Genomic DNA, 23,827 nt, shown 5'->3' on the forward strand with positions numbered 1-23,827 from the left:
GAGTTTGCAGCTCACCAGTATCAACCGTGCTATACATTCATATGAATCAGCATAGCTGACTAGCCCCAAATAATAACTGCCGGAAGGAAAACCCTTGCTCTCTTGAAGTCAATGAAAGAATTCCCTATGACTTGCTGTAGTGAGGTTTTTGCCCCAAAAGGCACTGGGAGACATAGAGGCTTCTGTCGAGGTTCTCCAAACTGCAAGTCACCAGTTCCCAACTTTGCCAGCTCTGAAAGGAAACTAAAAGAAAAATATGCAGTGAATATCAGAGAATAAAGTGTTGTGCTTAATTATGTAATTGTGACTGGTCCAAGGCAAATAGCAAACCTATTAATAGAGTGCCAAAAGAACAACCTTTCCAAGAATGCTCTTGGATTTAATGGTGATTGTCCAAGGACATTGTTTTTTATTTGCTTTGGTAATACTTCTACACAATGTGTCTCTTCCAGGTGTGGCCTTTTCAGTCAAAGGATCAGGCTGAGAGGTGAGCTGCAGCAGAATAGGGACACTTGAAAGATCAAGCGCAGTACTGGAAGCAATCATTAAGAAATAATCGTGGCCCTGTTGGAAACAGGATGTATTATATTGTCATAATTTCTGTGATATATGCCAAAATATAATCATCTTGGATCAAATGGGTCTCCTTATGTAAGACTAAAAACAGGTTTTCCTGTATTTCCATCATCAATATACAAGATTTTCCCCCTTAATCTAGAACATCAATGTTAAATGTATGTCTTACCATGCAGCATTTTTAAAACTTCATCTTTTAAGTGACTGATAATGCCATCTGAAGTGTATTGAAACTTAAAGAATTCTAATCTATTATATTTTTTCCAACCAAATTATAATCCTCATAATTTTCATTTAATATTTTTATTCTAAAGCTTTGGATGATCTTTTGGTATAAATCTATCCCTTCTGTTGTTAGTCTTCAATTAATTGTAGTGTGGGCTTTTTCTTTTTCTGTCTTGTTTCTAGCCAGGATTGCCCATTTAGCAGCTTTGGGATAGCCACAGAAAATCAACGCAAAGGCATTTCTTCAGCCCTCTTTCCCCTCTCTTTGCTGTCTGTAGCAGGCAGAGCTGATCTTTGCAATTCTGTAGCAGGCAGATGTGATCTCCACTGGATTCTACTGTATAAACAAAACAAAACAAAGCCCATACTGCTCACAAAAACATGCGCTCAGCGAACACTGAGAAGCATTTCAGCCATGTCTCCTTAGATGTTAGATGGTTTGTGAGACTTTCAGTCTTTCTATTGATTTTGCATGGAACTAGGTCAGAGCTGCTTTTAATTGAACAAGCTGGCTGCTGCAACTCTCACTTAACTGTAAAAAAGGGGTATTAAAAATTGATATGCAAAGCAAACTTCTGCTTAATGAGCAAGCAGATGAAGTCAGAATAGACAAACCACCATAGTTAATAAAGAGGAGGAAATGGCTTTCACTGACAGTATAATACACTCCTATTTTGGGGGGAAAATGCCTTAAGCCCTGAGCATTAGCTATGTTTCTTGCATGTGGTATTAATAGCCTGTTAGTTTTCTTTGGGAGAGGTTGGGATAAATTTACAGCTGTGCAGATCAGACAAACCACCACACATCAAGAAACCATTAAAAGGCAGCTCTAATTTTTAAATGTGTAATAAATGTAAATAAAAATCTGCTGTGCAGAAAGAAGAAACTGTGGGATTCCCTCAAGGTCTTAGTATTGCTCTGCACCTGATGTCTGTGGCAGCGGTCAGTCCGTAGCGGCTGGGTGCGTGCTGCTGTCATGCGGGCAGTGTTTCATGGGACGCTGGTGGAGCTGTGCCTGGCCTTGCCCCTGGTCAGGACCCCGGGTTAGGCACGTCTTGCTGAGCAGGGCTGCTGCCAGCTCGCCGGCTCTGCCCCAGGTACAAGGGTAGGAGCTGAACCGGGACGTGTCTCTGGCAGTTCTGATCAGCACACACATGTGCTGGCTGCAGTCTCCACCCCTCCTGATGGCCCGGTGTGTCCGTGGGGATGCTCTGTGCTCCTGCTCCCTCGGCCAGGTCCGTGCCCACCTTGCAGCCGTACGAGGTGAGGTCTGACATGCTGGGGCTGGAGGAGATCGGGAGTTCTGGTTCACATCTAAACCCCGTCTTACTCAGCTTTACACCTGTATGCATATACTGAATTTTAGACCCTGGGAGTAGTACCATTTGCTTCCCACAGCATGCGAGTTCTGCCTAGAGTGATGTATTATTTATTTAGGTTTATAACAAATACACAGAAAAAAAGAGTAAATGAATAATGCATGGATGATTAGCTTACACATTTCAGCTCACAGCTGAGAGAGATGGCAGAGAGCAAACCTCATTTTAAGTTCCTTAAGACAATGGTTTTTCTTTCTTCCCCCCGAAACCCCAAGCTGTAATAACGGTTCTGCTGTTTATCACTTAGCGTTACACTAAGAAGCCACCAGGACCTGAAATTAATTTGTGCTTAAGAGCAGAGTGGCAGACTGGCCGCAGAGTATACATTAATATGAATGATAGCTTTTCAGGTAAAATGTTTTCCATAGCTGTATTTTTCAGTTTGCTTTGCTCCAAGTTCCAGCTGACTCAGTTTGTTTCTCGCTTTCTTTGGCATTTACGAGTTTTCTAGAATGACAACTCCCGTGCCAGCCTTGCCTAGTGTGCAGCTGTTAGGGGACCTTTCTTAGAGAAGAAATTGTACAGGTCAATTATTTGTAAAATATGTTCTTTCTAAGATATTTTATCCACCATCTTATTCTTGAGATGGAAAAGCCTGAGATTCAGGTGAAATAAATAAGAAAAATGCATATCTTTGAATATTGAAATACAATGACACCTGGAAGTGCTTGAAACATTTCAACGCCTTTATGGCAGTTCAACCAACTGTATCCATAAATATTTAAAGTAGTGAATTATTTCTTGAAATTTACATTTTTATGTACTATTTTGGCTTACGAATTATTGAACAATAAAAATGCTTTCCATAATAATTTCAGCTTTCAAAATACAGCACTTGACTGTGAAAAGATTTGCCTGTGGCCATCCTATGATTGAGTGAGCTCCCAGCATAACGCTGAGCTTCAGTGTCTCCTAACTCCAAATTAAGGTTTCTAACAGCATAAGGTAACTTAGATCCCATCTGTGTTTCTGCACTTCTCAAATAAATAAAAAAATCTGTGTAGCAGCTACTGTTACCTTTCAGCAGAATGTATATATGACTGGTTAGAGTTCATGTTTTCAGTATGGGATCAATGTGGATAAAGTGACCATGTAAATCGTGCTGTAGCTTTTATAAAGGGTTGCCCTGTTTAAAATATACTGGTTTGATTTTCAGTCCATGATAAGGTCACCACCCCATAAGTAACCATGGCTGGCAGCTACACGTGTGTTCTGCTTTCTGCCAGTGCCTCGCGCCTGACTGCAGGGGCGAAAACATGGAGCAACAAACGTGCTTTTATGAGACATAATAATTTGTGCCACTGAGCTTGCTCCGTGGAGCTGCGGTTGCAGCAGGGACTAGTTGACAATATAAAAACATCCAAGCGACTGGGAGAGTCAACAAAAGGTCCCAGTAATGCGCCATGACCTGGGAGGGGAGCATTCTGCATTTCTGGAGCTGTCACAGGCACAGTAGAACTGAGGTACTCTTTCAGTCAAGCAAAAACTAGCACAGTGATTTTTCTTTATAATTGAATTTGTGCATGATTCCCATTGAGATTTATTAAGGAAGCTGAAATTATTCTAAAACCCTCCCCAAAATATTTGAGCAAAGGCGAGGCATTAATTTTTTTTCCCCATTTTTTATGTATTTGCAAGTGATCAGGAAAGTAATATTACAGAAAACTATATAAAACACTGACATGTTGTTTTTCTGACTGTGTATCAATGCTACTGATAGTGATCACCAAATAATAATGATTCGGCTCTGTGATGGGTTGCATGACATTATAATCTGACTCAATCTGCTTTTCATTTTTAGGATATATTACTTTTCAGATAAACTGAGAACTGAAAATCACCAAGAAAGGATAGTGGAATGTAAATTTACGAAGTCTAGACAGCCAGCTGAAAACTGATTTTCCACACCTTATAAAGAAGTAGACTATAAGCCAAATCTTTATTTAGTCTGAATTTCCATAGTTTCCAGCTGGTTGCAGAGAACTGCTGTGCTTTGATTCAGCCGATAATAAAACTAATGCACAAAGCATTTTTATCAGGCAACAAGTACAAATGCTTCTCTGAAGTGGATAAATCCTTAGCTCCACACTCAACCAGAGTGTTTCCACTAAGAGCTGACTGCACGAGCTTGTGAAATTTCAAGGGGTGGTGTTCAAGTAGTGTCAATGAGGCACACACAGAGAAGGTTTTCACTAAGGTAATCACAGCATTTCCAGGAGCAGCTGAACGACATAGTAAATTAAATCTATTGAATGATGCATCAAGTTGGCGGGGCACTTGCAGGGCCAGAATGGGACTCTCTTAAAGCGCATTCTATTCTTCTGGCTTTCTCTTTGTTTTGCTGGAAAGGAAGAACTGCAATCTAGAGAGAATCCTGTATTGGTGGGGAAAAGGAGTGTGTGCATTTCCAAAGAATTTTGAAACTTTGTTTGTATCTTTCCTTTTCCCAGATAAGAAGTATTTTAAAGAAGAGAATGTTATTGGTGTAAAGGAAAAATTCAGATATGATTGTAGGTATCTGTTATGTGAAAAAGTACATAATTTTTTTTGATAGATCAATGCTCAGAAAAAATAAAAGAGTCTATTTGTTGATAACTGAAACGGTTCAAATCTAGTCATAATTTGGGCTCTACATCTCTTTGCACAGCTCTTTGTATTAGCAAGTCTCCCTATGCAGTCACAGGCAGAAGTGTGTTACAGACATTTCGTAGCAAAGGTCCCTGAAAGGCAGGTGTCATGTTCTATTGATACAGACTGCTATTCAACCTTGTACTCTGCTGGGGTTACCAACTAGGAAAAACAAACACTTTAGATTTTCATTACAGTGTCTTTTTGCAAACACTGAAGTAGGTAAGTGACCTAAAAGTTCAAGGAAGACATTTAATTTTTGAAGGTCTTTGTCACATAAAATGTCACTGACTCCTATTTACGAGACTTGCCAAACTGGGGCTGTTTTATTATTTTCTCATGGAGTGTTACTACTGTGAGCAGTTTAAAAAAATCTTGAAGTTGTGGTATGATATCCTTAACATTAATTTTTACTATTTACTGATAGTAATTCATGAAATACACTAATGATTACATATTGCACTGCATATGCAGTTAGATACTTTTACATGTGTCCTATATGACATTTCATTGAGAGATCTTCAAGCTGACTGTGTTGTTGCTCGTCAAGTTTATCTGCAGACTGGAACGTCAAAGAACTCGAAACAACGCGAGAGTTTGTTACTGTTGTGCATAGGTGGGGTCTCTGCCGTACCATATGGGTATCTGCTATTGCATCTTCATTGTTTGCTGTAGCAAGGGTAAATGGTGTGGGGGTTTTTGAGCCACAGACAAATTAAAGCAGTTTGAATGTGGTTCTTTTTTTGTGACTGTATCATCAGAGTGGCAATTCCTGTTGGATAGTCCCAGTTCCTGGCCATGGGGATAACTGGGAGAAAAAGTGGCTGCTGAGAGAAGTTTTGCTGTTGCATCTCTGGCAGTCCTGCGCAGCCAGGCCACTGCCATCCCACACGGGTCCCCTGGGCAGCTGTTCTCATTTCCTGCCTGCGAAGGGCTCCTGGCGTTTTCCCTTTGTTTGGCTCTCCCAAATCTTGTAATGTCCCTTGTAGCCACAAGGGCTCAAGGGAAGATTGTCCATTGCTATCAAATGTGAATCCCAAGGCTGTAGATACATATAGAAATTAAGGTACATCAGGGGTTTGATTTATAAACCTGAATGACTAGAACTGAGAGTGTCACGTAAGGATTTCTTTGCGCTTAAATATGAGGTATAAAATCACAAACTCAAAGGGATGGTTTTCTTTTTTTTTTTGCTGAAAGGAGGCAAATTGTTCAGCAAGCTTTGAATAACTAACTAGCAGAGTAATTAGCTGTTACAACTAAAAACAATCTAATGTTCCTTCTGTATCTGGTTTTTCATGTGAATTTTTCCCAGCTACAGATGGAAAAGATCAGGAATGAATTGTTTCTCCATTGCATTGCTCAGCCTGCAAGAAAAGAAATGAGGGTCTCAAGAAAAGAACAGAAAATCACCAGCCATGAAGAAAGCAGATATCACTGCTTCACTTGAAAAATCATTCAATTGTTTTTGGAATTTCTCCTCCTTATATTGATTCGTGGTGTTGTAAGCAGAAAGTAATTTTATGACTCCAAGGATTTTCCAACCAAGTGAAATTTTATTCCCTAGGTTATTGTGCTGGGCACACCCAAAATATTAATGCTGGACAGTTTCGTGGATTCTGTGCTTTTATATTAGAACTTTTGAGGAGGACAGATATGTTGCTTGTACAATATTGCCTTAGGAGAGAGCTTCCTTAGAAAGTGCCTGAAGAAGAACTTGTTCCCAATGAAATGACAGCTGAAAAGAGTTCAAGTATTTCCATAAATTGTTAATAAAAGCATAATTTGGTAGAATACCATTTTCAAAAATATTTTCCTGGCATAAAAAAGTTGTAACAGAAGAGTTACATTTTATCCATCTGCTACATTGTGTATGGTTTTAATAATTAAGAAGTGTATTGAAACCTACATAAACTATAGGTTTTAGGCCTAGATAGTAAAATTTTGATATAGATTGCCCTTAAAAGATTTATGATTAGTACATATGGAATATTGAGCAAAAGATTGTTATATGATATGGGTAATTAGCAGATACTCTGTAACTAAATGTGCATTTGTATATTTTGTAGAACCACTAGATGAGCTGAAGATCAGAAGTCACAGCACTGAACCACTACCAAAGCTGGAAAACAAAGAGAGGGGAGGCCATCATGGGACAGCTTCCTCCAGGGAGCCAGGGAAAGCTCAGGAATGGGATGGAACGCCAGGCCCACCTGTGGTGTCCAGCAGGCTGGGGAGATCCTCTGTCAGTCCAACCATGTTGGCGGGAAGCAACAGCTCAGGTATGTCAAGTAGCAGAGCAGGGAAGATCTTACGAATCTCCTTGTGAGCTGAAGGATCTCTAAAGATATGCAGATATAGGTAACCATCAGGATTCTTCAGACATCCAAATATCTTCCAGAATCTGCCCTGCTGCACTAATAAGCATTGTGCTGTCTGCCTGTGCTCTGTACTGGAACAGGATTGGCATGGTGACAGGTACTATAAGCAGGTAAACATGCCATTCATCTGTTTTAAAAGAAGTAAGGAATTCCACTTGACATTGAAAAGGGACACTCTGGCAGACACCCCCAGGATGGCACCTCACAGAGAAGTTCATAAATTCAGATACCACACGCAGTAACAAAAACACACTGTGCAGAAACAAGGCTGTCGTATTACTATGCGCAGTGAGTGGACACAGGCAGCCTTTGCTTTATGCTTGTACATACATTTCTAGAAAAGTGACTATGGATTTCAGAAGTCTCAAATTCTCTCTATATAAAATAGTGAATTTCCAAAAACCATGAAAAATAATGCAGCTTTGTTTATAAATTGAATAAGACAAACAGAACTGATACATGAATGCATATCTCTAGACAGATAAGTCTAGCTCTGGCATAAGGACTTCCTTGTTACTGTTTGACATTTGACAGTTCACTTAAAAGAGTAACTTCATTGTTTATTGGTTGGATTGTGAAAAATATCCGCTTTAAAAACAGTTGGCATGTATAGTACTGGAGCCTCATGGTCAATGTTCAGTAAGCATAAGACCATGAATGAGCTATTCAAACAAAAAATTATTCCTGCACAAGAGATCTGCTGGGCAGTCAGTGGCAGAGATGAGTCTTTACAGTGCCAAGCTAGCAGAGGTGCCCACCCCTCACCCTACCTGATAACGGGGCTCGTATTTTCCCTGCATTGCTGGAAATGACACCTGAAACTCAGTATATAACTTGAATGGGCTTCGTTGATGTGAGGCATCATTTGCAGCAATTGTGCAGTCCAGCTTTTCTTGCTTCAGACCCCCCAAACAGCCCTTGGGGCAGCAAAAGTGACTTTCCTGCAAATCTCATGACTCTAGCACGGGATATTTGGGTGTTACTGCCTTTTGCTTACTTCTCTGTTCTCACAAAGCATCCTGGTAGGTAAGAATTTTCCAGATTAGCTTGTAGCTTTGTTAAAAATTCTGTTCCCAGTGTATTAGAGCACCATCTGCGCTAATGCAGGTAAAAAGGTGGGTTTAAAGGTAACACATCAAAGCATTGGGACATCTGATAACTAGACCAAAGGTGTGTACCACCCTTTTCAGTTCTGCGAGATGACAGTATGGAGAAGAATGGAAGATAAATGAAAATTAAAGAGTAAGTTCGTAGCAAAATATAGCTCTTCTGTCCAACCTTCCTGCATCAGTTTTATTTTAAAGAGTTGGTTGATCTCCAAAAGCAGACAAAACATTTTGGCCTCAGTCTTCATTCAGCATCAGCAAACTGTAATAGCTGTTGAATCATGCCTTGATTTAGTTAAGTGTGACTTTGTCTTACATAGCTAGGACTGTCAAAGAAAAATTATGGAACTATTTTATTGGCCGAATTTTGACTCCTTTTATGATTAAAATCTGAGAGCTGATTATGATTTTTCTTTCCCTGCAGTTTTTATGACATTTCATTTGATGAATATTGCCTCTCATCTGCCATGAATATTTTTTCCCCTGTGTCTCTAGCTGTTGCCCGAGCAACGTGTCTTACCTTTAATTGGTGGGGTATTGCATTCAAAATGCTGTACACAGTTCTCCTCAATGAACTTGTACATGATCTGTAACAGTTCATTCTTCGCAATTAAATTAGACCTGTAATGGAATGCAAGAAGAGAGATTTGATACATCTTTATGGAAGCAAATGTTTTCTGGAGTCAAGGAAATAAAGTAATTCTGCGGTAGGAATTCAGAACTTAGATTTACCACAGGACCAAATAAAATCAGGACAATCCCCGGTACGTTAGTCATTGCTGTTGCTCTCTTTCCAACATCATCGATAAGGGAAAAAAGGCTACTTTTTTTTTGGGCAGACATGTCCCTGAAATGCCACAGTTTGCTACCTACCTCCTAGTTCACACTGGTACAGCCATTTATTAGGGCAGCGTTGGAATAATTTAAAGAAAATGGGGTTGAATTGCTCTGCTGTAAAACAGAAAGGATGCAGGAGGACCTCTCGTGTGCTCAACAGGCAGGTCTGCTGAGGCACAGGTTAACTAGGAACTGGAGTGGTCCGAGTGAATACCTGAGTGAAACAACAGATTTTTTGTGGGTTCTCCCCATCTCTGCACCCGCTAGCGAGATCAGAGGGGGAATGAGCCATCTCCAAAACAGAATCTTGAGCTTTCTGGTCATTTTGTTCAAATGAGCCTGGCCTGTCAGGTGCACATGGATATCACTGTCTCTAATACCTGATTGTTCTCTCATCTGTCACATAATTTGTAACGGCCGCTTTCTGTTTCTTGGCATTCTGTCATTTCTTATGGAAAGCAGTGTAAGTGGTTTGGGGGCATGCTGGCATTTAGGAAAGTCAGTGCGATTGTAGTGAACAGCCAAATGAGATCTGTGAAACAGAAGGCTGTGATAACTTCACTCCGGGAGCTATGAAGAGTATTTTCTGGAATGTTGCTGCTTTTTTCCTAAGTGCAACCATGAAGCATTTTGCATTGCCACCTGCTGCTAGAGGCAGGCACTGCGCTGCATTTTAAATCTCAGATACTCTGTTGTGTCCTGGTTTTGAATCACCATCAGCTTGTCACTCAGCCAGCCCATTAGAATTCTAGCTGAAAACACTGTAGATAATCAGGAAGGGAGTAAATGCCCACCCTTCACTGGATTTACTGGCTAGCATTGTGGAACTGCAAAAGTAATGAATAGTTAATTTCAAGCTCTTTGGGAATGGAGCAAGGCCTGCGAAGCTCAAGGTGCAAGACACATTCATTGGTACAAGGAGGGAGTAGCAGCAAAATACCAATTCATGCTGGCTAGGGCTGCTTCACTCAAAGAGGACTGAGTACTCCCACCAACCCCTAAATTCTTTCCTCGCAGGCAATAATCAGAGTATCCCTGTGCTACTAAATCCTTAAGGATTCTCTAGGTGAAGGCAGCTTAATGCTGGAGGTATACGTTACTGGGCAGCCTGCTCAATGAGGTCCAGCCCCAGATGCGATGCTTCCACACCTTGCCTGCACTGGTCATCCATGTTCTCTGCACACAAGCTCTGCCCTAGCAGTGCCTGTCACCCAACGTAAAAGGAGAGTGGTACTGGGAGCTGTACACTAAGGGCATCAGGCCAGAGCACAATGAGCCAGGGTGTAGGATCACACGGTCACAGAGCCTGACTGTAGAAGCTCACGCTGCTCTCTGCAGCCATGGTGTTACAGCTATGTGGAACAATGCACAATTTTGCTTTTGATCCAGAGCTTCAAGATTGACAGTAGCCCATGCCAGAAACTTCAGAGAAAAATAGCAAGAAATTTTAAGGAAAAAAACACTGCCAGTAGGACATGATTATTCCTTACCTTATTGCCTCAGTCATTGACATAGACCTGAGACATGACAGGTCAGAACAAATCTTAATTTAAAATGTACCCTGTCTAATACAGACATGGTTTTTCTCGTTATCTGACTTGGTTTTGAGACCTGCTAAGCTTTTGACGCTACGGATATGTAGTAACACCGAGTTCCACAGATTCAGTGCTCCCTTTGTGAGAACAGTTCGGTTTGACAATGCTGCTCTTCTATTTCAGCACTAAGTAGCTTCTGCAGGTGAAGTCCTGACTACTTTTTTTTTAAGTGCCAGAATACTAGATAGCTTATTCCACCTTAAGGTTTCATAATTTCAAGTTATGTTTCAGCTTACTCATCTCCTTTTAGGAGACCGACATGGCCAGGCCACTATGATGATAATAGGTGTGATTCATTTTTCCAGTGTGCATGTTTTCTTCTTCTTCTTTTTTGCATGTGATTACTCTCAGCCTGTCACATCGCCTTGTTTAACTCACAACGTGCTTCTTGGCAGCTGTAGCAAATAAGCAATATTTCTCTTTTCATGTGCAAAGAAGAGACTGTGACAGGATAAGAAGCTTCTCCAATGTAAGTGACAGCCAGAGTATTTTTTTTGAATTAAGATTAGGATGGGCAGAATGAAGCCTTCCTTGGATGAATAAAAGAACTCTTCCCATTAGGATCCAAAAATAAAAATCATGCAGGCTGTTGTATTTCTGGAGAATATAGAAAACCATAGCACATTGGTATAAAACTGATCTAAAATATTTCCATAAAATTTTATCATGTTTCAGCACTTTGCTTTATTGAGGAAAATCCAGCAACACCCCCTGCCCCAAATGCAACCGCCCAAGCTTCTGCATCTTTGGTTACGATTGTAGCACTTGCACTTTTGGAAAACAGGTCATTTATGCGAGTGCTTAAATACATAATTAAGTACATAATTTCAAGGCAATCCTATTTGCAATTGGAAAGCCTGTATTTCTGTGTTAGATAGTCTCTCCTAAAATTCTCATCCTTAATGCTGTCCTTTGGGGCTGTCCACTTGCTTATGTCCATGTGTAGCCCTACTGGTGTTGTCAGGACTCAGCTTAAACCTGAGAGTCCATCCACTAATGCTGGTCCCATTGCAGCTGACTAAATCTATGGGTTTACTTCATGCTGAGGTGGCTGTGGTCCCAGCCGCTAGCATTGTTGGGAGTGTTGTGGCTGCTGTGGGTGACGTACCAGGGGACTGAGACGCAGCTGACCCACCATCCCCTACTAGCATTACCCTGCATCTGCACCTGGCTCCTGGGGGTGGTTCAGGCACTTAGTGAGCAGTGAGTTTTTCATAATATGGCACGGTGTGAGGAATGCGTCATTTGAAGCTGTGCAAAATAATACCACCAAAGTTTCATCAGTTAAATACAGCAACTGACTCTTACGAGCATTTTTGTGCAGCTCTCTAGCTACCCTGAATTCAAACAGGCATCTCTAATGGCTACTCAAGTGCACTGCATCCCCTGGCCCCGGTCCAGTAAAGCACTTAGACATATGCCTATGAGTTCCCTAGCTTGGAAGTAGGCTGTTAGCCCTTGTCAGCACCTGAGTGGCATACAGCGGTGTCAAAAGGCCCCTAGGTGTGGATGCAGACAGGGTCCTGTGTTTGGAGAGGAGTCTCTGGAACCCTCTTTCAGGCGGAACCCTCTTTTAGAACCAGAGGATCCACCTGCACCATGAAGTGAAGCACAGTGCAGAGATGTGGTGCTGTGCTAACTGTATCAGCATGGAGCCTTCCCTGTGTGCTTATCAGGCTGGCTGATAAAACTCTGCTCCACACCATGCGTTACTGTTGCAAAGGGGACTTCTCAAGAAGTCTCAAGACTGCTCATTTCAGATGTTAATACTGAGCTATCTCAATATTGTCCACATGAGATAAACTTGAATTAAACACTAGAAACCGTCCCGGAGATTTGCTGGCAGAAGTTGGTCTTCCTTCAAGATTCTCAGCAGTAAATAGGAAAACCCATTTTCATTCCAGAACCGGAATCAGTATCAATATGCAAGCCTTTCAGGCAGGCTGAAATGATCATTTAAAACGTGAAAACCAAGAGGTCAAGATAATGAAGGTAACTGGACAGTGGACATAATTATGTAAGGAGACCTCTTACTATTTTTAGATAGCCCAAAGCAGAAGTTATTATTTGAAGTGATCATTATTATTTTGAAGTGATCGAAATCCAGTTAGCCTCAGTGCAGAGCATAAGCTGTCCACAGCTGAAAAATAACATGCTGCAGAATTCAGAGCAGGGAGTTGGGCATCACTTAAGCAACAGACCATTTATGGATACTTTTTTCCCCACAGCAGTGTGCAGTGTGAAGATGTTACTCAGAGCACTAATTACAGTAGAATGGAGTATTTATTTCATCTAAAACTATTCCCACTGAGACCAATGGAATGGCAATTAAAAAACAAAACACATTTCCCTTTCACTGCATAACCCAACTTCCTAAATTTATAAGAAAGCTAGTTGGAGCCATCTCTGAAACCTCTTTTGGTGAGGATCATTATGGAAATTGCAATAGTTTCCTTAATACTGTAACATATATTACAGGGAGATAAAGGAACTAATACTTCATCTGTGTGTGATAGGTTTTTATTTCTTTGATGCCAGATGAAAGGAGTCTCTTTGGCAAGGAAATGGTAATCTCTTGTTGTTGCACATATATCCAAATTGGAAATTATGACACTTCTCTCTGCTTTCCCAAAGAAAAAAAACAAAACAAAACCAAAAAAACCCAATTCCGAAGCAATGGCAGACAGCGCCTTGGAGTTTTTTACATGCTGGGTGTCTGATTCTGCTTGTCACAGCAAAAACAGAATCTCTATTTAGCGGTAGGGAAAAACAACCACAAAACCCCCAATTCTTGTCCTCTCTGAAACCCCAGCAAAATTCCAGGAGGGAAGAGACATGAGATCCATTATCTATATTACTAAAAGAAACAGTCAGAAGTCTGGCACACAGACAGTGTGAAATCAGAACAAAACCAAATCTAATCAAACCTTCAGAATAACTGCCCAAGTCCAAAAAAAGCAAAACAACAGATTATGTACAAAATGCAAGGTTATGGGGGAGATCAGTCTGCTCCTTTCTGCATGCTTATTGCCGAGTTGACTCGTGGTATGTTTACAGACTGACTAGGAATGAGTGAATTGAATAATGCATTTGTTGAACAGCATAAATATTTTTGCTGCTCAGCCAGCTGGATGTTAACCAACCTATTAATATTTAGTTGATGAATATTCAGCCATACAGATGCTTTCATTGGTCTAAGTGCTCCAGCTTAAGTGGATAGCTCTTCTCCATGCCCTATTGAGTTCTGAAACATCCAAGAAAAATAAGCATTTAAGGTGACAATGAAAAAGCATCAGTGAGATTGGAAGAACACATTTCAGCGTGTTGCTGGTAGGTGGTGTAATGTGCCAGCTGTCCTCAAGTTTCCAAGATGTGCCAAGTGACCTTAAGGATAGTGATGGACATCTTATTCCTTTCCAGCAATGGCCCAACCAGTGGCTAGTGATGATACTCGAGATCCATGTAGGAAATAGAGATATTAGTATAAAACAACCACAAACAAAGCATCAGCGTAAATGAGGCATGAGAAAATACATTTCAGAGAGACACGAGCACGAGGTATGCGATAAAACATGTGCAAAGGCAAACCTGCTACACCAGGATTGCATGAGCCATAGGTCCTTCCGCTCTTCTTGAGAACGTGAGATTGAATTGAGGAATTCTTTAAACCCATTGTAAGGAGGCATGGTATTATTATAAATACTTGCTATTCATGGTAAAGTGGTACTATCAGTGCTGAATTTGAGAGCCTGTTATTGTACAAAGTGTGTCTGCTGAGTGCAAATGTCCTTGGTCTCAGTGTTTGCCCACTAAATAGAAAAGACAGGAGCAGGGTTGGGAGGAAGGCTTGTAAAACATGAGGAGAATGAACATGTTCATCTGAGCCAAAAATCATGGGCTGAGAGGAGATGTTTCCTCGGCCATAAGCAGGAAATGAAGGGACAAATATTTGTCTTAGGCAGAAACAGGAAGACCATTTTCTGAGGAAAAGACAGTTTCTTCTAGACCAGATGTGGGGTGTTGAACACTGGGGTAGCACACTGCTGTCAGCATGGCTCAGACACAAAAACCTCCATTAAGGACTCCTGAGCTGCATGGTCACCTTCGTGTCAGTATATTAACAGTAGTAACCTGCACTGGAAATCAAGGGGGAGCCTTCCGAGAAATGCCTCCACGTACAACAGCAGAAGGAAAATGAAATAACTGTGTAATTTCTGTGCAGTTCTTCTCTGGGACAGAGCTTTCTCTCACAGCAACCTCTACTTCTGTAATTGCCTTGTTCTGGGGAACTGACTTCAGAATTTGCCACTGTTGATGTTCTGATTTCTCTCCTTTCTTCCTACTTTCTATCTCTCAATTCCTTGCCATTAACATCAGATTTCCAAGTATTTTTGGTGTCATTCCAAATCCACAAGTGCGACAGTATCCTCACCACTTTTATACGCTACGTCCTTCATTTTCTGGCATTTTATGCTTTCCCTTAGCACAGTCCGTCTTTGGGCTACCACCTCCCTGAGCTCTGGGATGGAGAGATGAAACCAGAAGCTGCTGTAACTCCCTTAATCACTGCCGTATTTTATGAGGAGTAGAAAAAGGCACTAGGGGGGGCAACAAAAAGGTTTCCTTTATATGCTTCCTGTCTGTCTTCTGTTTTATGCTCTATACTTCAGGAGAGGAAAGAGGCCAGGACATGGGATGGGTTCTGTCTTAATCCCCCTTCTTTTGATCTCAACTTCTGTTGATGATTCAACTAAAAGCCCAAGACTTTAACTAGAATCCAAGCCTGGACTCTCTGTTTCAAGGGAATCCTGGGTCCACCACATTTCAGTTGACTGTAGCAGTAACCCACTTCCTGTTCACTGGTGTATTTTCTTCTCTCTTCCTTCACAGAGCCTAAATCAAGTTGCAGATTAGGTCGGTCTGCGTCCACATCAGGTGTGCCTCCTCCATCTGTTACTCCGCTCAGGCAAGCCAGTGATCTTCAGCCGAGCCAGGTACCATCGTTAGCCAATCGTGAATGACTTCATGTGCTACAACATGCCAAATGTTTCTCACCTCTGTGTCTGTCATTTGTAACAGTAAATGATTTTTTTGGTTTTTGTCTTTATTTTCTGTGCGTGTGCGTGCATCTGTGTGTGCGCATCTCTCATTGGCAATGAAATTCCACTGGCCACAGCCAGTGGAATTTTCTTTGCTCTTAATTCCTTGTATCCTTTTCTGTCTTCATTCTGTAATATAAATGTAGTAAAACTGTACTGTATGAATTGGCTGGGTTTTTTTTTTTTTCATGTTTTCTGTACTTTTTTACTGTCTTTAAAATTTATCAAACTTTGATAAATTTAGTCTATGTTTTTATGTAAATTTCTTTTAAATGTCTTGTCTAAAGCACTTGCACCAATGTTTGTCAATGACTTGTACATACCTGACTTCTGCCCAGATGTACTTTAATATTTGTGCCAGTCTCACATTTGTTTTGAGCTTAATGCATGATTGTATTACACTATGATTTATCACTGTCCTGAAAACTGCTCTTACAGCAAGTTATTTTGTTTAGTTAAGGCAGCTAGACTCTCTTCAGCTATAGGCCACGTAATGCTTACAGGACTATTAAATAGTCCACTGTAGTAGTTCTATTTATTGTATATTGTTGGGAATCGAAAACCAAATCAAAGGAGGAACATGTCCTTGTATCTTTAACAGAGATACGTGGGTTTTTTTCTTAATCAAAAACAAAAATGCCACATAGACCCTTGAGAAAGAAATGAAAGTGTTTGGGTTTGGCAAATTTCTGCAATAGCGAGAAAATGGAAAGGAAATAAAGACACGGGAAACCTATACTTACCTTTATTTTATATGCTAATACTGATATTGTATCATTTTGCTGCGCAGACCTGTATTATTAGTTTGACAGAACTAACTGCTGAGAGTAGCAATTGAGAGAAGAGGTTTCACTTAAACACAATGTGAATGCCTTCTGTCAAGCTCAAAGCACTCCAGTATTGTATCGCTTGTGTGTACGTGCCTACGCAACACTGTGTATGTGTGTGGGTATATCTATGCACAAAGAAAGGTAAACATATATGTATATATGTGCACATACATATATGTATGCACACACACACAAACACCCTTACTTTAGATGATGAATTTTCAGTTGGCTTTCAGGGAATTGGTCCCAGTAATCCTATTGAATTTCAATGAGATTTGAGTGGAAAACTCCCTGAGGACTGCTTTGCAATAATCACGTATTTAAGTTGTTTGTAGCTTGGTGAGTTGCTTCTAGAAGGTCTTGACCAAAGTAGAGACAAGAAGAGTATGATTGATTTATTCAACCCAGACAGCTAACTACGTGTTGGGAAGGTTCTATTTGGGTAGCCTAGTCCATATAGGTTAAAATCCTTTAACCTGAAAAACTGATGCTATTCTATTACTTCTGAGCCTGGCTGGACACAATATCTAACAGAACCATGCACATTTCTAAAGCCTGTTTTACATAAGAAAATCAAATTCATAATGGAGATTCAAAATGACAGCCCATTTAAATACCATGTCAAGTGTTCCTTCATCTAAGGAAGAAATTAGGGTAATTTTACTTCCAAAGGTTTTGAATGTCCCAGTGTTCATGTAGTATGTGATTTTTGATTAAATGGGTCTTAGAGCAGACAACGATGCTTTGCTGGTTACTCAGTGGCAAAGGCACCTTGGGTGTTTTGAAGGGATTTTAGTTCTCTCAGTTTATATTAAGAACTAAACAATAAGCCTTGAAAGCAGAAGCTGATGTGATAGAAGAGATAATGAGCCTCTTAGAAGCTGCAGCCAGGGTTCACTGAAACTGTGGAGGAAAAATCCACCTCACTTCATACAGAAGAAAGGAACAAGGATGATAAGAGGAATTGTCAAGTGACTGCAGAGAGTGATCTTGTTAATTGAATAATTTATTGGTATGGATGTGGCTTCATGAAAAACAAGAAAAACTACCAAAAGTTTTTTCTCCCAGAAAGTCTTCCCTTCAAGCTGTCAATCTCTTACTGTCCATCTATTAAGTCGTCATTTATTAGGATGGCATCATTTTTTAAAGGTGTGGATTTGACCCTGATTCCAGTGGAATGACGAAAGTCTCATTATCTCCGTGGCAGATACAAACATTACTTTGTGTTCTTTATACACCTATTCTGTCTTAATCTATGACAGGTGGAATGTGTTTGTAAATAGCTGGGTTGTTAGCCCATTCTGAATGGGACAGATCGTGGCATACAGGGTATTTCTCTTCGTGTGCTGTGGCTATTGATTGTATTGATACTGGTTTCCTTAACCACATCCTAATCAGCAGGCAGACTTCCCAAAAGATTAAGAGGACACATCCTGTTATCCATCTCTTTGTGTTGAGGAGATGGGCACAGCTAACATTCATACAGGGATACAAGCTCTGGGAAAGGGCAGATTACTGTTAGTCAGTTTTCTCAAATCTTCATGGACCCCAAACTGATTTTTTTTCAAAATGTTTAACTTGGGGGAAAAAATCAGATTTGCAACTGAGTTCTCAAGAATACAGAATCATTCAAGGAAGTGGTGAGGACACTTAGTGATCAACAATAGGTCTGAGCTAAGGAAACCTAAATTATAATTCCAAACAAATATCGACTAATTTTGTAACTATTGACATTTAACACCCCTATGCCTTATTTTCTTATTTGTTTATTGGTGTAGGAATTTTGAGGATCAACCAGTTAATATTCACAGAACATATTTATGGTGTACTGATGGTAAGCATTATACTGATCACTTATAAATAAAAAGAAAGAGCTTACAAAGAGATGAATTATGCGGCTGGTCTCTGATGGAGAACACTAAAATTCTGTAGTGTAGCAGCAGCAGCCAGAAGGTACCAACAGGCTGAGCCAGATCGAGAGCATGTTGTTCCATACTTAGTTCTGGTAAAGGGTGAGAGCATTTTGAAAGAGCTGGTTGCAGGAATTAACCATGGATGACCTCGTGAATTGACTCAATTTAAACCGAAAGATAAATGTAAGTTTATCTTGGAATTGAAGTTATTGACAGTGTAAGGACAAAGTTTAAGAAATTAAGGGAGTAGCAGAGGAATTCAAGTGGAGAGCTTGGAGCTGTAGTATGGCAGAAGCATGGAATGTGTTTGAGCTTAGGAAGTGGCATATAGCTATATTTCCTAAATAAGTATCTTAATATAAATATCTTAAAGAGAGGAGTGTAAGTAGCAGAGAAGCATTGTAGATATCACGAAACGTAATGCCTTGTAGATATTCTCTGATGTTAGCAGAGAGCTTACAGGGAATGGAAAAATGTTCTAGAAAGTATGTATAATTTATATCTTAGAGATAAGAAATGTGTGAATAAAATTAGAAGTAGTAAAAGTCTATCTGATTTTGGCCTTTATATGGAAATGAAAACAAGTACCAGTCATTTGTAGCCATCTAAGTGGACAGAGAACAGTAAAAGTTAACCACTTCGTGAAGTTTATAAAGTAGAATAAACATGGTCCAAGGATGCCCCAATGAATAACTCATCACATATGTTTCTGGATCCTCTGTGCTGGTGCCTGAGACTTCTGTTGGTGATGTTTTACCCTGCAGTGGTAAATGCTCAGTCATGGTTTAGAGTGGATATTAGGAAAAATTTCTTCACCAAAAGGGTTATCAAGCACTGGAACAGGCTGCCCAGGGAAGTGGTGGAATTGCCATCTCTGGAGGTATTTAAAAGATGGGTAGAGGTGGTGCTGAGGGACATGGTTTAGTGGTGGTTTTGTCAGTATTAGGCTGATGGTTAGGTTGATGATCTTAAAGATCCCTTCCAACCTAGATGACTCTATGATTCTATTCTATGTCAGGACACCCCCATAGCAAAAAAAATCGTTCACTTATGTAAAGTAAGCAGGATTTGGAGTCACAGGTATCGCTATGAACAATGATGTTTCCCTGCATCCTGTCATTCTCCACATCTTCATCTCAGGCTAACAAAGGATTACACTCTATGGGTCGACTCAAAAATCCCTGTCGCATGCAGAATAAGTGTGCACTGAGCATGCCTGTCACAAAAGAAGAAAACATTTCAAGCAACCTGCACTGCGGAAGTCCCTCTGCTGGAGAGCAAAGCATCTTACATTCGTATTTTTAATGTACATAAAATCATCTCTACATCACTGCCAGGTTTCTCCCAAACAGCCTTCTGCACACCAAAAACCCCACTGGTTTCCATTCTAAGAAAAAGGAGACAATGTAACTATTGCTAGATTTTTTGCTGCAAAGGAATTTTGCAAAGTGAAATTCGTTTGCATTAAGATGTAGACAGCTATTGGAAAATCACGTGTATTAAGCTGCATAGCAGCACAACAGTGCATGTTTGTAACGAAGACCCACAATCTGAAGGAAAATACACCCTCTGAAAGCAAAACCCCTGATGGTTACAATATGGTATTTCAGCTTTTCTGCAAAGCAGAGCCTATTTTCAGACAGATTTTCACAGAACTATGTATCTTATCTGTAAACATGCAGCCTCTTTTCATGCTGCCAGTTAGTTACTTGCTTTTCAGCAGGAAGACAGCACTGTCCTTTACTGTTGTCTCCTCGAGGTATGCTACCTTATTTCTGAAGGTTTGCATGCTTCTAAAGGTCTGGTGTCTTCTTGTGGGGAGGACTGGGCAGTGATATCTAGCTGCAATTTAAGCACAGAAAGATTTAAACTTTGTACAGTGATGATCAAAGTAAAATCCAGAAGCCATGCTGAGATTAGAAGGAATAACTCAGAGGAAGGAATGAAGATACATGGACAGCTATGAATTAAGGAGTTTCAACTGGCATTGAAGGAATGAAGGAAAAGCTAGAAAATACGTCAGAATCAACACTGAAATTTTCTGTGGCTTATTTTTTCCAAAAAAAATGCAGCTCAGTTCATTGCTTGCCCGGTAGTTGCCTGAGCCCCCAGCAAGTTGAGACGGCATGTTTCTTCCCCCATAGGACCCCATCACTGAACATGACCCAGAAGGCCCATGTGATGGACAAACTAACCATTACCTTCCAAAACTGAGGAGAGCTTCCACTTATTTTGTGATTTCTCTGAATATAATGTAGCAAAAGGGAAAGGCCTCCCATTCACAGAATGGACTTGACCATGTAATTATCGTTCTGTACCAAATGAATCCATCCGTAGTTTGACTACATATCTTTGACAGGCAAGAATTTTAGATACAAGTTGGCTCCTTAAATTTGTATTTAGGTAGCTAAATAACGAAACAGACTTATATAAAGGACCAAGTGTGCTATTTAGCTGAGATCTACCCTACCTACCTCTGAGATGTCTAAATCAGGCGTATAATATAGGTTCCCCGCATGAAGAGAGACGCCTGCAGAAGGGATTCGCCTATCTAAACCTCAGTGCCTCAGTGACCATGTAGAGCTGCATGTCTGCTATCTTTGATAACCTGGTAATTTATCCTCCTAATTTAACCACCTCTGTCGGTTGTGGAAAGCTGGCTGGGATCATTCCTGGTCTGTCCATGTTAGAGGTTCCTGGACATTTACCACTGAATAGATAACAATCATTAAAATTTCCAGGTAGGTAATAGACATTTATACCTTTTCAGACTTGATCCATGGGTGCTGAGTGTTAGGGAGAAGCTATACGGGTGGTACGTCTGGGTCCAACCTATGGTTAATCATTGAAATGACGTGCTTTTGGCATCTTCCCTGCTGCTGAACTTGGTAGTCAGCCTGGCTAGCAGTGGCCAGGGGAGAGCATAACCCGTGTTGGGATGGCTGTTGGCTTGCTGTCTGACGCCCACTAAGGAAACTGTTCCAAGGAAATGGAAATCCAAGCTTTGTGGATTCCTGAAAGCAACAGACCAGGATTTTTCCAGCAGAGTTTTCTAATGTGTTAACGTAGGTAGAGAAGTAGAAAGCAGAATTTCTACTTTAAATATGCAACTGGAAGGGGTTTTGTCGTCGTATTTATTTACAGTTGGCTTGAGACAGATATAATGCACGCTAGTTTACGTTCAGCAAGAACATAAGAAAATACCCTCTGTATTGTTTGGGTCTGTGCCTGAGCGGTCCCGGGCGAAAATGCACTTTAACAACTGTTCAGAATGAACGATTTGGAATAATCCGAAAGGACTAGCAAAAGCCGTATCTTTCCCAGGGCCGGGAACGGGACGCAGGATGCCCGCCGGGCGGGACCGGGCTGAGGTGGGGACGCGTGCGGGGGACACCCGCGTCTGTCGGCGGCTCGGATGCCCGCGATGCCCCGGGCGGGCGGGTCACAGCCCGCTGCGGGGGGGGCGGGACGCGCCCGGCACCGCCCCGCCCCGCTCGGCGACACCATGGCGCCGCCTGGCGGCCACGCGCCGCCCCGCGCCGGGAGGGGTCCGGCCGTGCGGTCCCCGCGGCGGGGGCGGGGGGGGTCTCGGGTCGCCGTTGGCGTCTCGGGTCGCCGGGAGGCGGCGGCGGGGCTGCAGGGGAGCGGCTGCGCTGGGCCGGAGGGAACGGGGGGGTTTCCCCGGCAGCGAGGGCGCTGCCCCGTCTGCCAGGCTGGCGGGGCTCCTGCTCGGCACAAAAAGCCTGACAAAAGGTGACAAAGCCCTGCCCGGCTTAGGGACAGGTAAAGCCTGTTCAGATCCCGTAGGAACTTCACCCGAATTTTCGGGGAGTTAAATTATTTTAGGAAGACTGGGCTGATGTGTTGGGGTTTTTTCTGTCCCTGCTGGCTGCACTCATAAATGTTGCGTCAATTAGTTGCAAGAACCTTGTGCGGAAATCGTTGTGAGCCATGTTCGTTGCTGGTCCTTGCGTGCCCGCAGAGGGGTGGCTGCACTCTCTCCATGGGTGCCACCACCATGCACAGCCTTGCGCCACAGCAGCTGGCATGAGGGAGGGAGGGAGGGAGCTTGAAACCAGCCTCACCTGTTAAATCCCAAAATCTTCCACACAACAGCTTAAGTAATGTTTTGCTTAAGACTCAATATTTAGGTACTAACCAAAATGCAATTAAAACACGCACGTTTTATTGTGAAACAAATTTTTAGCATTAAAACTGATGCCTTTCCACGTGCATTCTTAGAGCAATACCCTGCAGTTCAAGTGCAGTATGAGCTCATTGTAAGACATCTGCGAAACTTAAGAGAGGTAATTTAGAGTTGAATTTTGACAGGTACTGAGTTCTCTGCAGCAAAGCTGCTCGGTATTTGTCTCATGCCTAAGTGCATGAACAACTCTGTACTGGGTCAGCTACATATCACAAGCCCAACTCTTAATGTCTCTAGCTTTAATTGCGTATACAAAGCATATTAGAGTTTTTGTGTGCCTTGTAAGCATTGTGTTCACCCTGTAATTAATAAATGCAAGAAGGGTAAATTGTTATTATTATGGCTATAATTATTTTTGAAGGCACCTAGACAAAATACTTCCCCAATGAATTGACATTATCATGCTTTAGTTGGCAAATGTGCATCTGAAAGCATATGGGCTCTGTGTTACTCTGTGAGCATAAACAAAGCATCTGTGCTCTTCTATTATTCTCAGCCTGAAGTTGCCATTTTCCCCAGCAACAGTGTACAGGGGTTCAAAGCAGTCAGTAAACGCGCTGCAGTTGTTGGGCATCTTAGCAGGGCCGGGTTCCTGACTGCTGCATTTAATGAATTCTGCTGCTGAAAAATGAGCACCTATGAATCAAGCTCTGCTGCTCCGTATCTGATCGCAGCAGTCTTTTTTTTAACTCCCATTAGGTGAGAGAAATACAGTCATTGCAGGTAGATGGAGAACTCTGTGGACTGAAGTACTCTTTCATCCAGTTTGAATACTAGGGAAATGGTAACAAACCAAAAAAAAAAAGCATGCTAATAAGGGAATTTGTGTCTGCTACATAGCATAAACCCGTGTCATCCCTCAGTACTTCAGATATTTGCTAGATGCCCTGATTGAAGAGTCACGATCTGAAGCTAGACCAAACTCTAGTGATTCTGCTTTTGTGGTTCTAGTAATGCAGAAGGATTTGCAATGAAAGATCCAACTTCTGTTGTACTTGCTTTTTGGGCCAAAGGGGAAAAAAGATCCCCCTGGGCTGCTGGGTAAAGATCT

General features: G+C 41.4%; 1 protein-coding gene across 3 annotated transcripts in view; it reads left to right on the plus strand.

Moving 5' to 3' along the window:
- NYAP2 (neuronal tyrosine-phosphorylated phosphoinositide-3-kinase adaptor 2) overlaps positions 1-23,827 on the plus strand; it is a 146,258-nt gene that overhangs the window by 101,894 nt on the left and 20,537 nt on the right. For all 3 annotated transcript variants that reach the window (XM_074591635.1, XM_074591634.1, XM_074591636.1), the window contains 2 exons: positions 6,878-7,090; positions 15,618-15,721. In XM_074591635.1, the coding sequence (XP_074447736.1) occupies positions 6,878-7,090; positions 15,618-15,721 (317 nt within the window). The remainder of the gene's footprint in view (positions 1-6,877; positions 7,091-15,617; positions 15,722-23,827) is intronic.

The sequence above is a fragment of the Larus michahellis genome, chromosome 6 (genome assembly GCF_964199755.1).
Source record: "Larus michahellis chromosome 6, bLarMic1.1, whole genome shotgun sequence".
Classification (NCBI taxonomy): Eukaryota; Metazoa; Chordata; class Aves; order Charadriiformes; family Laridae; genus Larus; species Larus michahellis.